General features: G+C 42.8%; 1 protein-coding gene across 5 annotated transcripts in view; it reads right to left on the bottom strand.

The window, feature by feature from the left end:
* Positions 1–15338, bottom strand: part of usp25 (ubiquitin specific peptidase 25) — a 65674-nt gene that overhangs the window by 29747 nt on the left and 20589 nt on the right. For 4 of the 5 annotated variants that reach the window (XM_014197388.2, XM_014197392.2, XM_014197390.2 and 1 more), the window contains exons 4-10: positions 13354–13477; positions 12949–13111; positions 12212–12298; positions 10699–10836; positions 7506–7582; positions 7134–7207; positions 5578–5732 (exon numbers count right to left, since the gene is read on the bottom strand). In XM_014197388.2, the coding sequence (XP_014052863.1) occupies positions 5578–5732; positions 7134–7207; positions 7506–7582; positions 10699–10836; positions 12212–12298; positions 12949–13111; positions 13354–13477 (818 nt within the window). The remainder of the gene's footprint in view (positions 1–5577; positions 5733–7133; positions 7208–7505; positions 7583–10698; positions 10837–12211; positions 12299–12948; positions 13112–13353; positions 13478–15338) is intronic. The other variant, XM_014197389.2, reaches the window with a different exon arrangement.

The raw sequence follows: 15338 nt of genomic DNA, 5'->3' as shown, positions 1-15338 counted from the left end.
GGGCACTAAGGAATCAGTAGTCTTGAGCAGCGTGTTTTGACTCATGCCTGTTTCACTAATATTGTTGTGCCTTTAGTAGTGCTGAGTGACAAACCGAAATGTTATTTTTTGTATTTTAAACAACTAATTGACCAATGTCGGTTCAATTATTTTAATTTCATTTCGTTCCGTTTCTTTCTGTGAGCTCAAGGCACACATTGCGCAATTTCCCTAGAGATAAATCAGATCAAGATCAGGGTTGGGTTATAAAAAAAATATCAGAAACTTTGAACATCCCATGGAGCACCATTAACTCCATTATTTTAAAAAACGGAAAGAATATGGCACCACAACAAACCTGCCAAGAGAGGGCCGCCCACCAAAACTCACGGACCAGGCAAGGTTGGCATTAATCAGAGAGGCAACAAAAGAGATCAAAGATAACCCTGAAGAAGCTGCAAAGCTCCACAGCGGAGATTGGAGTATCTGTCCATAGGACCACCTCAGGCCGAACACTCCACAGAGCTGGGCTTTACGGAAGAGTGGCCAGAAAAAGCCATTGCTTAAAGAAACAAATTGGTGTTCACCAAAAAGGCATGTGCGAGACTCCCCAAACATATGGAAGAAGGTACTCTGGTCAGATGAGACAAAAATTTAGCTTTTTGGCCATCAAGGAAAACGCTATGTCTGGCGCAAACCCAACACCTCCCATCACCCCGAGAACACCATCCCCACAGTGAGGCATGGTGGTGGCAGCATCATGCTGTGGGGATGTTTTTCCATCGGCAGGGACTGGGACACTGGTCAGAATTGAAGGAATGATGGATGGTGCTAAATACAGGGAAGTTCTTGAGGGAAACCTGTTTCAGTCTTCCAGAGATTTGAGACTGGGATGGAGGTTCACCTTCCAGCAGGACAATGACCCTAAGCATACTGCTAAAGCAACACTCGAGTGGTTTAAGGGAGACATTTAAATGACGTGGAATAGCCTAGTCAAAGCCCAGACCTCAATCCAATTGAGAATCTGTTGTATGACTTAAAGATTTCTGTACACCAGCGGAACCCATCCAACTTGAAGGGGCTGGAGCAGTTTTGCCTTGAAGAATGTGCAAAAATCCCAGTGGCTAGAAGTGCCAAGCTTATAGAGACAAAAGAGACTTGCAGCTGTAATTGCTGCAAAAGGTGTCTCTACAAAGTATTGACTTTGGGAGGGTGAATAGTTTTGCCCACTCAAGTTCTGTTTTTGTCTTGTTTCACAATAAAAAATATTTTGCATCTTCAAAGTGGTTGTCTTGTTGTGTAAATCAAATGATACAAACCCCCCAAAAATCTATTTTAATTCCAGGTTGTAAGGCAACAAAATAAAAAAAAAAGAGGGTGATTACTTTTGCAAGCCACTGTAGTAAGGAGCTGTACTTTCCAACAGGCCAACATTCAACATGTTTTCTGCGCTAAACTATGCTCATTAAGTATAATGACCATAATCCATTGCGAGCCTACTTGTCCGGTCTGTGTTTCTTTTACACCTGCTATGTTAGGCTACTGTGGGACAGACACCGAGAGGGAAAAAAGAAAACGCGATGGAGAGGGATAGAGCAGATGCTTCGTGAAGTATCTCTACCTGAAAATACATGATCTAAGTGACAATAGTTGGTATTCAGCAGTCATAAATGTATGTGTTATTTACTTTGAAGTACTAGGCATACTAAAATTGTGATTTTGTCACAGCAAAGGCAACAGCTCTATAGAGATGAGATGACTTGGAATGAAATAAAACAAATGCAATATACACAACTGAAATATTTTCTTAAAATAATGTGAATAAATGGTTAAGTGATGAGGAGTAAATCAGTCACTACGATCATTGGATTTTTATTCATTGTTTTACTGTGTTACAGCAGTCAACCCACATAATGCATTTAATGTAAAACATTTTTTCAAATCAAAAACAGATTATTTTTTAAGAATTGAACCGACCTCAAAAAGCACTAAATACATTTTCATAAAAAAATTGAAACATTTTTCTAAAAAGCTGTTTTTGCTTTGTCATTATAGGATACTGTGTGTAGACTGATGAGGGAAAAAATGATTTCATCCATTTTAGAATAAGGCTGTAATGTAACAAAAATGTGTAAAAAGTCAACTGGTCTCAATACTTTCCAAACGCACGCACAAAAAAAAAAGTATGTGGACACTAGAGGTCGACCGATTATGATTTTTCAACGCCGATACCGATTACTGGAGGACCAAAAAAGCCGGTGCCGATTTAAAAATCGGCCGATTTTTTAATTTTTTTAAAATTTTATTTATTTGTAATAATGACAATTAAAACAATACTGAATGAACACTTATTTTAACTTAATATAATACATCAATAAAATCAATTTAGCCTCAAATAAATAATGAAACGTGTTCAATTTGGTTTAAATAATGCAAAAACAAAGTGTTGGAGAAGAAAGTAAAAGTGCAATATGTGCCATGTAAGAAAGCTAACGTTTAAGTTCCTTGCTCAGAACATGAGAACATATGAAAGCTGGTGGTTCCTTTTAACATGAGTCTTCAATATTCCCAGGTAAGAAGTTTTAGGTTGTAGTTATTATAGGACTATTTCTCTCTATACGATTTGTATTTCATATACCTTTGACTATTGGATGTTCTTATAGGCACTTTAGTATTGCCAGTGTAACAGTATAGCTTCTGTCCCTCTCCTCGCTCCTACCTTGGCTCGAACCAGGAACACATCGACAACAGCCACCCTTGAAGCAGCATTACCCATGCAGAGCAAGGTGAAACAACTACCCCAAGTCTCAGAGCGAGTGACGTTTGAAACGCTATTAGCACGCACCCGGCTAACTAGCTAGCCATTTCACATTGGTTACACCAGCCTCATCTTGGGAGTTGACAGGCTTGAAGTCATAAACAGCGCAATGCATTGCGAAGGGCTGCTGGCAAACGCACAAAAGTGCTGTTTGAATGAACGCTTACGAGCCTGCTGCTGCCTACCACCGCTCAGTCAGACTGCTCTATCAAATAATAGACTTAATTATATCATAATAACACACAGAAATATGAGCCTTAGGTCATTAATATGGTCGAATCCGGAAACTATCTCGAAAACAAAACGTTTTTTTTCTTTCAGTGAAATACGGAACCGTTCCGTATTTTATCTAACTGGTGGCATCCCTAAATCTAAATATTCCTGTTACATTGAACAACCTTCAATGTTATGTCATAATTATGTAAAATTCTGGCAAATTAGTTCGCAACGAGCCAGGCGGCCCAAACTGTTGCATATACCCTGACTGCGTGCAATGAACGCAAAATGACAATTTCACCTGGTTAATATTGCCTGCTAACCTGGATTTCTTTAGCTAAATATGCAGGTTTAAAAATATATACTTCTGTGTATTGATTTTAAGAAAGGCATTGACGTTTATGGTTGGAGCAACGTGTACCTAAGCGATTACATGCAACGCAGGACAGGCTAGATAAACTAGTAATATCAACCACGTGTAGTTAACTAGTGATTATGATTGATTGATTGTTTTTTATAAGTTTAATGCTAGCTAGCAACTTACCTTGGCTTCCTACTGCATTCGCGTAACAGGCAGGCTCCTCGTGGAGTGCAATGTAAAGCAGGTGGTTAGAGCGTTGGACTAGTTAACCGTAAGGTTGCAAGATTGAATCCCCGAGCTGATAAGGTAAAAATCTGTCGTTCTGCCCGAACAAGGCAGTTAACCCACCGTTCCTAGGCCGTCATTGAAAATAAGAATGTGTTCTTAACTAACTCGCCTAGTTAAATAAAGGTCTAAAAAAAAAAAATAAATCAGCCAAATCGGCGTCCAAAAAAAATACCGATTTCCGATTGTTATGAAAACTTGAAATCGGCCCCAATTAAAAATCGGCCATTCCGATTAAATCGGCCGACCTCTAGTGGACACACCTTCAAATGAGTGGATTTGGCTATTTCAGCGACACCCATTGCTGACAGGTGTATAAAATCGAGCACACAGCCATGCAATCTCCATAGACAAACATTGGCAGTAGAATGGCCTTACTGAAGAGCTCAGTGACTTTCAATGTGGCGCAGTCATAGGATGCCACCTTTCCAACAAGTCAGTTCATCAAACTTCAGTCCAGCACTTACAGTCAACTGGAGCAACAACGGCTCAGCCACGAAGTGGTAGGCGACACAAGCTCACAGAACGGGACCATCGAGTACTTAAGAGCGTAAAAAAATTGTCTGCCCTCGGTTGCAACACTCACTACTGAGTTCCAAACTGCCTCTGGAAGCAACGTCAGTACAAAAACTGTTGGTTGGGAACTTCATGAAATGGGTTTCCATGGCCGAGCAGCCACACACAAGCCTAAGATCACTATGAGCAATGCCAAGCATCGGCTGGAGTAGTGTAAAGCCTGCCGGCATTGGACTCTGAAGCAGCGGAAATGCGAACTCTGGAGTGATGAATCACGCTTCACCATCTAGCAGTCCGACAGACGAATCTGGGTTTGGCGGATTCCAGGAGAACACCATCTGCTCCAACGCATAGTGCCAACTGTAAAGTTTGGTGGAGGGGGAATAATGGTCTTGGGCTGGTTTTCATGGACACTGTTTTGACTTAGGCGACCTGAAAAAAGACTTAAGGATTTCAATGGCTGAAAAATCCCTGAATACATTTATTTTTACCGATTCTTGAACCGACTCTAAAATTGCTCACAAAATAAGTGAAGGATTATTTAGTAGCTAATGGCAGCCTGCAGCACCCTGGTCGGCCTTCATTTTGAGATACTCAGTGGGAGGGGGCAGCACTGAGCTAGTCTGCAACGTCACTTCCTGGATTAGTTTAAACTGCGAATGTTGCTTCCATGAGATGCCATCTTAACCCAACTTCCTTGGCTTCAAATAGGAATGAATGGTGTCACGTTATCGATGCATTAATGAGGTCGGGCACTGATGAAGGGGGATTAGGCCTGGCTCACAGTCTGCGTACCAATTCATCCCAAAGGTGGTCGATGGGGTTGAGGTCAGGGCTCTGTGCAGGCCAGTCAAGTTCTCCCACACCGATCTCGAAAAAACATTTCTGTACGGACCTCACTTTGTGCACGGGGGCATTGTCATACTGACACAGGAAAGGGCCTTCCTCAAACTTTTGGCACAAAGTTGGAAGCACAGAATCGTCTAGAAGGTCATTGTAAGCTGAAACGTTAAGATTTCCCTTCACTGGAAGGAAGGGGCCCTAGCCCAAAAAATGAAAACCAGCCCAAGACCATTACTCCATGTCCACCAAACTTTACAGTTGGCACTATGCGTTGGGGCAGGTAGTCAGTCAGTCCCCCACATCTCCTGAATTATTCAAGCACCCGTCTATTTTTAAGTAGGCCTAGATGGGCTATTTTAGTGGGTTACTGGTAACATTTGGTTGTCGAACAGAAATGTTATGGTACTTCCAGTATAATTTTGTTGCCTGTACATTTCGCGTGTGTCTAACTATAAGTTTGGAACATGTTTTGGAGTTTCATTATCCCTATTACACATGTATTACAGTTAAAACGCCAAACTCCAGTGTTAGTTGTTTTTTAAAGAGCAGCAGCACTGACCTCCTGTCCAGACTTGGCAGAGTTCTCTGCTGATGAGTGCAGGGACTCGATCTCCCCCTCAATCATGGCCGCCTCTAGACACTCATGCAGGTCCTTAAAGCCGTTCACCTGCAGGGGGTACTGCCCAAACATCTCGGTGTTCTCAAACTTCTTTCCTGTGGGTAAAGGGAGCAGCAGCACAGAAATGTAAACAATATTTATGCACCAACACAAGCATTCCTCACACACCCACACATAACCACAGTTGGGGCCTCATTACCAACAACAACTAATTGAAAAAGCACTGGGATTTGGTAGAGGCAGTTGTACCCTATTATGCAGTATTATTCCTCAGAGGTGCGGCCCTAGCCTGTGTGTATCATATGGCGAGGAACTGGGTCAAGTGTGTGTGAGAGAAGACCCATTTCACACTAATTTACAGCCAGGTTGAGTTCAGCATCAGTCATCATAGCCAGGCCTGAGTTCAAATAGGATTTGTTTGATTGAGCCTACTCAGTATGCCAGATGGGCAGGGTTTATTCTTTTTGGGACTTTACCATTGGTTCCATTGCACCAGGTAAGCTCAATAAAAGTCAGAAAACAAATACTTGAACCCAGGGGAAGATCACATCCACTGTTAGTAGACTGTTAATACAGCATAGCTTGCTGCCCTGAAGAGCCTTAAGACTGCTGCATGCTTCAGTTCGTCTGGCGCCTAGCCAAACTCGGCTAGGCAAACCCGAACGAGTGCGCTCGCATACCTTTGACCATACCTGCGGCAATAGTACTGTTTGGCCATCTGAAGACGCCTTAGTCAGCATACACTTCCTCAAAATAGTCAGAACTAATCTAACTCAAGAAATACATGTTTACGTTTTGGTGGTGGAGATCTTAGTTTTACATCTAAAAGCAAGTAAAAAAAAATGCATCAAAATGAGTCTTCTCATAGCTGAATGACAAATACTACATTGAAGATTCCCTACTGCAGACCAATCACCAATGAAGGGGCTTAGACTTCAGCTTCCGAACTTCAGCTTGCCTCGAGAAAAAAAATGTTGCGTGCAAGAACAGCCGAAATGAACAAAAAAACGTCTCAAAATGTCATCATAATATACGCACAAATTGTTCCGGATGGGAAGCATGCGGACGCCTTTCGCCAACCCACTGCACTGACTACAGCAGCTGAGTACTGACTGACAACAACAAAAAAACTGAACCCAGAGAGGGGAAGTTAGCGGACATGCAAATGTGGCATTAAGGTCATTTAAGGATGCGAGGAGCAGAAGCTGCCTTGCTGGCCCAGCTTTGTGTCTGGCGGCCCTGGGCCAGTATTGTCATGCATAATAAGCAAAATTCCAATCAGACGTCAAGGTCCTCAAGGATCAATGCTCTGCAGCCCTGTGCTTTTACATGCGCCACATCTCATTAAAACAAGGTCACCTTTCATTATCGGGGACAAGGACTCTGCCTCTCCTTGCTGCTACTTCGAAGCAGGAAACTGCCGGCTGAGCCTTAACTCTCACGTCACCTCTCCTCCTACCCAGGGACGTTCTAACATGCTTGCTTCCCTCTCTTACCTTCGAGAACACCAACAGCCAGAAACCGGCCGTAGAACAGCTCCACCATCGGGTTCTTTGGCTTCTCACCCTCTCTGGGAACGGAGAGAGATCAGAGCCAACACACACACACTCATTGGGGTGAGTCACAGTGTGCGACATACACGCTTTGTCCTCTAAGCCATGTGAATAATGCTCCTAGCCTCTTTTTTACATGGACTTTCATAAAATGCTTACTAAATTCACTACGATGCATATTCTGTATGAAAACACAGAAGGCATGATGTGTCCAGTCTCCTAAGGGGATGAATAACATAGTGTGTGTGTGTGTGTGTGTGTGTGTGTGTGTGTGTGTGTGTGTGTGTGTGACGTTAGCAAGGTGTGTTGTCGTACCGGTCCTCCTCTGCCTTCATCTGGAAGGCATCCTCCAGCCAGTCCAGCAGCTTGTGTGTGAACTCACTCACATCCTGCTGTTCAGGCAGCACACAGCGAAACAGACCAATTACAACAATACTTACAGGCAGCACACAGCGAAACAGACCAATTACAACAATACTTACAGGCAGCACACAGAGACAGAACAATTAGAACATTGCCTTCAGTGTAGAACAGAAGGCCTAGATCTCAGATGTACAGAACATAACCTCCTTTCCATGTTTTAAACCTTGGTTAAGTGGGCTTATACTGAGGGACTTGGTAATTGTTGAGGTAGATGTGTATACACCAGAGTCAAGTCAAATGTAATTGTTAGGCTTCAAAAGCAACCATCAGGACCAGAGGGTGCCTTGGTGACGTCAATTGTGCCCTCTAATTGGGGTCAACACTTCTCTAACCTCAGACACACAAAGTGACCAGAGTAGAGTGGACTACGGACATGACTGATGAGTACAGTGGCCAGACTCGCAGGATCTTAACAGGAATATAAGCTCTGCATTATCGGGTTTTCGGGGGGCGGACGCCGAACAGTTATGGGACTATTGGTCATGTTTTACAGCTTACTAGCATACACCTAATATGTTCCCCCTGTTGATAATGTTCATTATATATTAAGGTTGAACCAAAAGATTACATGTAACAAAAATGAAATACAAAATGATGTGAAATTGAATGAAATAATAATGTATGTTGATGCTAATACGATGTACAATATTCCATTATGTTTCTATATGATAACAATAGAGTAATATATTTAATATGCCATTTACAATTTTCTTAACAGTTTCACTAATTCATTTTAATTAACTTAATCATTATGACACACCCCTCACTACTGTCATTGGTTACACTAACTGTACTGTGTGTCTACATAACCTGGTTCAAGTATTCATGACATCACCCTGAGGAAGGCTCAGTGATGCCGAAACATTGGTAAATACCCATTAAATTGCTTGGAGATTATACATGGAGTGTGCGACTTTATTTTGATAGTTTATAGTTTATTCACTGTTAGTCAGCACCTCCATACAAACTATTATTCTGGGTGTGCGCCAGCTCATGTTTTTTTTTATCTACTATTCGTCATATTAACATTACATTACAGCATATTAGCATACAGGAGCTGATCCCCATCCGATATCTACAGTGGCTTGCGAAAGTATTCACCCCCCTTGGCATTTTTCCTATTTTGTTGCCTTACAACCTGGAATTAAAATAGATTTTTTTTGGGGGGGGTTGTATCATTTGATGTACACAACATGCCTACCACTTTGAAGATGCAAAATCTTTTTTGGGGTGAAACAAACAAGAAATACGACAACAAAACAGAAAACTTGAGCGTGCATAACTACTCACCCCCCCAAAGTCAATACTGTGTGGAGCCACCTTTTGCAGCAATTACAGCTGCAAGTCTCTTGGGGTTTGTCTCTATAAGCTTGGCACATCTAGCCACTGGGATTTTTGCCCATTTTTCAAGGCAAAACTGCTCCAGCTCCTTCAAGTTAGATGGGTTCCGCTGGTGTACGGAAATATTTAAGTCATACCACAGATTCTCAATTGGATTGAGGTCTGGGCTTTGACCAGAGTACCTTCTTCCATATGTTTGGGGAGTCTCCCACATGCCTTTTGGAGAACACCAAACGTGTTTGCTTATTTTTTTCTTTAAGCAATGGCTTTTTCTCTGGCCACTCTTCCGTAAAGCCCAGCTCTGTGGAGCGTACAGCTTAAAGTGGTGCTGTGGACAGATACTCCAATCTCCGCTGTGGAGCTTTGCAGCTCCTTCAGGGTTATCTTTGGTCTCTTTGTTGCGCCTCTGATTAATGCCTTCCTTGCCTGGTCCGTGAGTTTTGGTGGGCGGCCCTCTCTTGGCAGGTTTGTTGTGGTGCCATATTCTTTCCATTTTTTAAAATAATGGATTTAATGGTGCTCTGTGGGATGTTCAAAGTTTCTGATATTTTTTTATAACTCAACCCTGATCTGTACTTCTCCACAACTTTGTCCCTGACCAGTTTGGAGAGCTCCTTGGTCTTCATGGTGCCGCTTGCTTGGTGGTGCCCCTTGCTTAGTGGTGTTGCAGACTCTGGGGCCTTTCAGAACAGGTGTATATATACTGAGATCATGTGACAGATCATGTGACACATATTGCACACAGGTGGACTTTATTTAACTAATTATGTGACTTCTGAAGTTAATTGGGGGTGAATACATACGCACCACTTTTCCGTTTTTTATTTATTTTTTTCAACAAGTTATTTTTTTCATTTCACTTCACCAATTTGGACTATTTTGTGCATGTCTATTACATGAAATAAAAATAAAAATGAATTTAAATTACAGGCTGTAATGCAACAAAATAGGAAAAACGCCAAGGGGGATGAATACTTTTTTGCAAGGCACTGGTCCGGACTGATCAACCCTTCAGAAGGTGTCATGAGAAGCACCAAAACACCTGATGAAGAAGGGACTAAAATCCATCAGATCTAGGTAAATATAACACGGAAGGACCCCTAATTACACTTCATATTTAGCAGCTGCTCTTATTCAGAACAACTTAGATGCACTCATCTTCAGATATCTAGGTGGAACAACCACATATCACAGATGTAGTCCAATTTCTCCTCAATAAAGAAATGATGAGCAAAGTCAGTGCTAGTAGGAAAAGTCACTGCTAAGTTTCGGGGGATAAGAAACTCTTTACAGGTAGGGTGTCATATTCGGTAGAAGGGCAGGAACTCTGCTGTCCTAGAATCAGGGGGAAGCTGGTTCCGCCATTGGGGTGCCAGGACAGAGAACAACTTTGACTGACCTACCGTATGGGTGGGACAGCCAAGAGACCAGAGGTGGCAGAACGGAGTGCTCTGGTTAGGATGTGGTGTTTGAGCATAGCCTGAAGCTAGGGAAGGACAGCTCCCCTTGCTGCTCCGTAGGCAAGCACCATGGTATTACAGTGCAGGGTTTCCCAAACTTTATAATTCATTTAAAAATTGTATTTCCACTGTACTGTTGCTTGTTTTTTGGGGGGTCTAGGCCAGACTACTGTAAAGCCCTTTGTGACAACTGTTGATGTAAAAGGGCTTTACAAATACATTTGATGGATAGGTTGATTGGTTTATTATAGCAGATTTTACAGAGTGATAGCTAGGATGTTTACCTGCTGAGACTCGCTGGACTTGAAGGCGTCCTTGAGGATCTCCACGGCACATGACGGGTCCACGTACTTCCTCTTAGAACCCACCATGAGGGAGAACAAGTTCCTCAGCTCCTGCATGAAGGGCAGGTTTCTGTGCTCCTACGGAACGACAACCAGGAACCACACCCAGACACACACAGGGACGTTAGTTAACATGATAACCTGCCTTCTAGAGGAAGGGAATACGGGTTTCCAAATCGCAGTCACATTTCAGGGTTTTAATGTCAACCATCTTTCAGACCATGGAGACTGAATTAAGAACACTATTATACCCATTATAATATTTTCAAGTTCGGTGCTTTATGATGATGGTGTGCCCATCAAAATATGAAAGATGAGTATTTCCCCAGTTTATGCAAGGGAATGTGCTTTTCTATTGGAGCCTAGTGATGCTGAGCTGACCCAGTAAATCTGTGAGCTGGAGCTGGCGTGAGATGTGACAACCAGTGGTGTGACAACCAGAGGGAGTCCTCCACTGCTCTACATACAGCAGGACACTGACTGGCTGCACCACAACTACTACCAATGAATGAACGAGTTCTAATTACATTATGGTGCAGGTTGAGAGCACAGAGGACTCATTGCTCAAGCCCATATGTGTGACAAAAAAAAGGGACACTTATGTGACACTGGCAAAGGAAAAGCCTTGCTTTGAAGACGAGCCTCGTTGACAAACAGAGCAATTAAAATAACCTCTTGCATTAGTGCTCTCGTTTTGAGCGCAAGTGTCACGGCTATTGACAGATTAGAGCCTAAGCCCTAGAAGAGGTTATGGATATTAGACAGTGGGACTACAGACTAAAACCCCAAGACGACTGGCGCTATATGGAAACAGCAGCAGAGGCGTAGCCCAGATTAGCAGATGTGCACTAACCATTGACCCTTAGGAGGGCACCATGGGAAGCGGTTGGGAGAAACGTGCTGTGCAGACAGCAAGATTGCAGTTGCAGCAACGGGCGAGGAAGAGACTGCAGCTGCTGCAGAAAGACAGGGAGGAGAGGCTAAGCTGAGCTGGTGTGAGTCACAGGTCATGGTTACTGTCGGGTGTGTCAGAGAGGGAACCACTAGGGCTACAGCGTGCTTCAAATCCTCTTCATCCACCCTCCCTGGGTCTAGAGGTAGTGAATCAACTGGGCAGTCACGGGGCAGAGTGAACCAATGGAACCTGAGGCAAGAGCAGATCACACTGCAACCAAATAGAGCTGTAGCTTGGTGAGGGCATCGACTTACAACCCAGAATGTCTCATCCTGAGCCCAGCTCAGAGGCTAACAGGAAGGACAGCTGTCCAGCTGAGGAGCCATGGGTCTCAAAGGACACAAGTCAAGTACACCGGGGAGAGAGCTAACCGGATCTTTCCCTGGCTGTCGCCTATAAAAGGTTTAACCTGTGTTCCAGTGCCACCATCTCTGGAACGTATTGGTCAGAGGGATTTGGGCCTAAGCCTCCCTGCTGAGTGTGGTGGTGGTGGTTCACCTTCTGGTTGCGAGGCAGGTCCTGGACTCTGACAGGAGGGGAGTAGTGTAGCACCAGCCTCTGGAACTCCAGCAGGTTGAACAGAGACTGGAAACAAGCAGACAGAAAGAGAAACGAGTCCATTTTACTGAGTGACATTCATTTAGCTTTCAACCAGCAATAAACATTTTTGCAATATCAAAAGAGATCCTGGAAGTTCCTATATAGTGAGGTAGTCAACATCAGTTTTCCTATGGCTGTTACCACCCCCTGTTACTGCTAGGTTACTGCTAGCTGTATTGATATGATGGATTACAAAAGAATGTTAGCAGAGTGATAAGTTCGAAGTTACAAAACAAACTTCCATTCCTTTTGATAAAAGGATTAAATAATTAGAAAAGAAGAAAGATTAGTGGAGTTGTCATTTGATTTCATCATCTGCTTTCAGTAAATCTCTAATTCTGGGATCAGAAGGAGCTGAAACGTGGGACTGGTCTCCTCAAGGAGGCCCAATACACACAGGGGCAGGGACCATGTGACAATGTATCCAGTGCTCATCCAGCTCACTTAACCCTCTACCAGGGAGTCTTTAGAGTAACAACAACGTAATCCCTACCTTATGACAGGCAGGGCTGGAGTCTCCAAGAGCTGTAGTACACTAAATGTCATTAGAAAAACAGGGCCTATATATCTAATGAATTACATTGACACAGGATGCTTTGCGTTGTATGAGGGGTGTGTTTGTGTTGAGTCTCCACCTGGATGACGGCGCTGAACCAGCAGGTGTTGCCCACGTTCTTTAGACCCACAGGGCAGTTCTCCATTCTCTTCCTGTCGTGGGGATTGGGCGAGTCACTCCACACTTCCGTGTGTGTCCGCTTTAGGCTTGCCTTGTTCTCTGCTATGCTGGCCTCCAGAACTCTGCAAAGAGCACAACACAACACGTTTAAAAATACACACACTTTAATCAAAGGACATTTATTATGTGCAAAACCCCCAAAGAACATAATGTTGACATTTAGCAACAAAACAAAGACTAGCAAGTCTGCACAGTGCCTTGTTCAAAGTGCATTATGTTGACATTTCACCACTCAAACCTCCCAGTATGCTCCTCCTCTCCCCTCAGCCCAGCCAATAACATGGTGGTGTTGAGCCCAGTCTACCTGCTGATGGCCTGCTCCTCATCAGTGATGCCCGTCTCCCTGAAGGCCCGGCTGGACTCCTCCAGGCTGAGAGCAATGGCCCTCTGGAGGTCATCCTTGTCATCGCCTGTCAGGTCAATCACGTCTGAAACAACACACGCGTAGTCCTTTAATGCATTCATACATACCCGTTCAAAGGTTTGGGGTCACTTAGAAATGCAAATTTTTTGTCCATTAACTTCACTAGGGTAGTGGGCAGCATTCGGAATATCGGATGAAAAGCGTGCCCAAAGTAAACTGCCTGCTACTCAGGCCCAGAAGCTAGGATATGCATATAATGGTAGATTTGGATAGAAAATACTCTGAAGTTTCCAAAACTGTTAAAATAATGTCTCTGGGGATAACAGAACTGATATGGCAGGCGAAAACCTGAGGAAAATCCATCCAGGAAGTACTATTATTTTGAAAGGCTGTTTTTTCATTGAAAGCCTATCCACCATACAAAGACTTAGGACCCAGTTCATAATCTCTATGGCTTCTTCTACATGTGGGCAGTCTTTAGGCATTGTTTCAGGCTTTTACTCTGAAAAATGAGGGAGATACAGCACTTTCAATGAGAGGACAGTGGAAATTTCCAGACATGAGTCCAGCGCGCGATCGGGAGTGCACCTTTCTTGTTTCTCCTTTTCTATTGACGAAGCTTTTGTCCGGTTTAAATATTATTGATTATTTATGACAAAAACAACCTGAGGATTGATTTTAAACATCGTTTGACATGTTTCTACGAACTTCTATTGTACTTTTTAGATTTTTTGTCTGTCTGTTGTGACCCCGCTTTGTTCCAATGGATTGCTGAACAAAACGCACCAACAAAACTTGAGGTTTTTGGACATAAAGAGGGACATTATCGAACAAAATGAACATTTATTGTGTAACATGGAGTCTTCGGAGTGCAACCATATGAAGATCAAAGGTAAGTGATACATTTTATCGCTATTTCTGACTTTTGTTACTCCTCTTCTTGGCTGCTAACTGTAATGATTTGTCTGCTGGGTGCTGTTCTCAGATAATGGCATGGTTTGCTTTCGCCGTAAAGCCTTTTTGAAATCTGACACAGCGGATGGATTAACAAGAAGTTTATCTTTAAGCTGGTGTATAACATTTGTATCTTTTATGTATGTTTATTATGAGAATTTCTGTTTTGTTGAGTTTCACGCTCTGCAATTTCACCGGATGTTGTTTGAGACAGTGGATTATTGAACAAAACGCGCTAACAAAACAGAGGTTTTTGGATATAAACATGGACTTTATCGAACAAAACGAACATTTATTGAGTAAATGGGAGTCTTGTGAGTGCAAACATATGAAGATCAAAGGTAGTAAGTGATTCATTTTATCACTATTTCTGACTTGTGTAACTCCTCTACTTGGCTTGTTACCGTTTGTAATGATTTGTCTGCTGGGCGCTGTCCTCAGATAATCACATGGTATGCTTTCGCCGTAAAGCTTTTTTGAAATCTGACACCGTGGTCGGATTAACAAGAAGTTAATCTTTAAACCCACTTGTATGTTTCATGAATTTTTATAATGAGTATTTCTGTTTTTGAATTTGGCGCTCTGCAATTTCACTGGATGTTGGCCAGGTGGGACGCTAGCGCTAGCGTCCCACACCCCCTAGTGAGGTTAAAATAACATCAAATTGATCAGAAATACAGTGTAGACATTGTTAATGTTGTAAATGACTATTGTAGCTGGAAACGGCAGATTCACAACGTGCCATTGGAACACGAGTGATGGTTGCTGATAATGGGCCTCTGTACGGCTATGTAGATATTCCATTAAAAAGAATCTGCCATTTCCAGCTACAAGTCATTTACAACATTAACAATGTCTACACCGTATTTCTGATCAATGTGATGTTATTTTAATGGACAAAAAAAATGTGGACATTTCTAAGTGACCCCAAACTTTTGAACGCTAATGTACATACATACATACATACATAC

This window comes from Salmo salar, chromosome ssa04 (genome assembly GCF_905237065.1).
Source record: "Salmo salar chromosome ssa04, Ssal_v3.1, whole genome shotgun sequence".
Lineage (NCBI taxonomy): Eukaryota > Metazoa > Chordata > Actinopteri > Salmoniformes > Salmonidae > Salmo > Salmo salar.
Note: the sequence above shows the minus strand (reverse complement) of the source record. Positions and strands in the feature narration are given on the sequence as shown.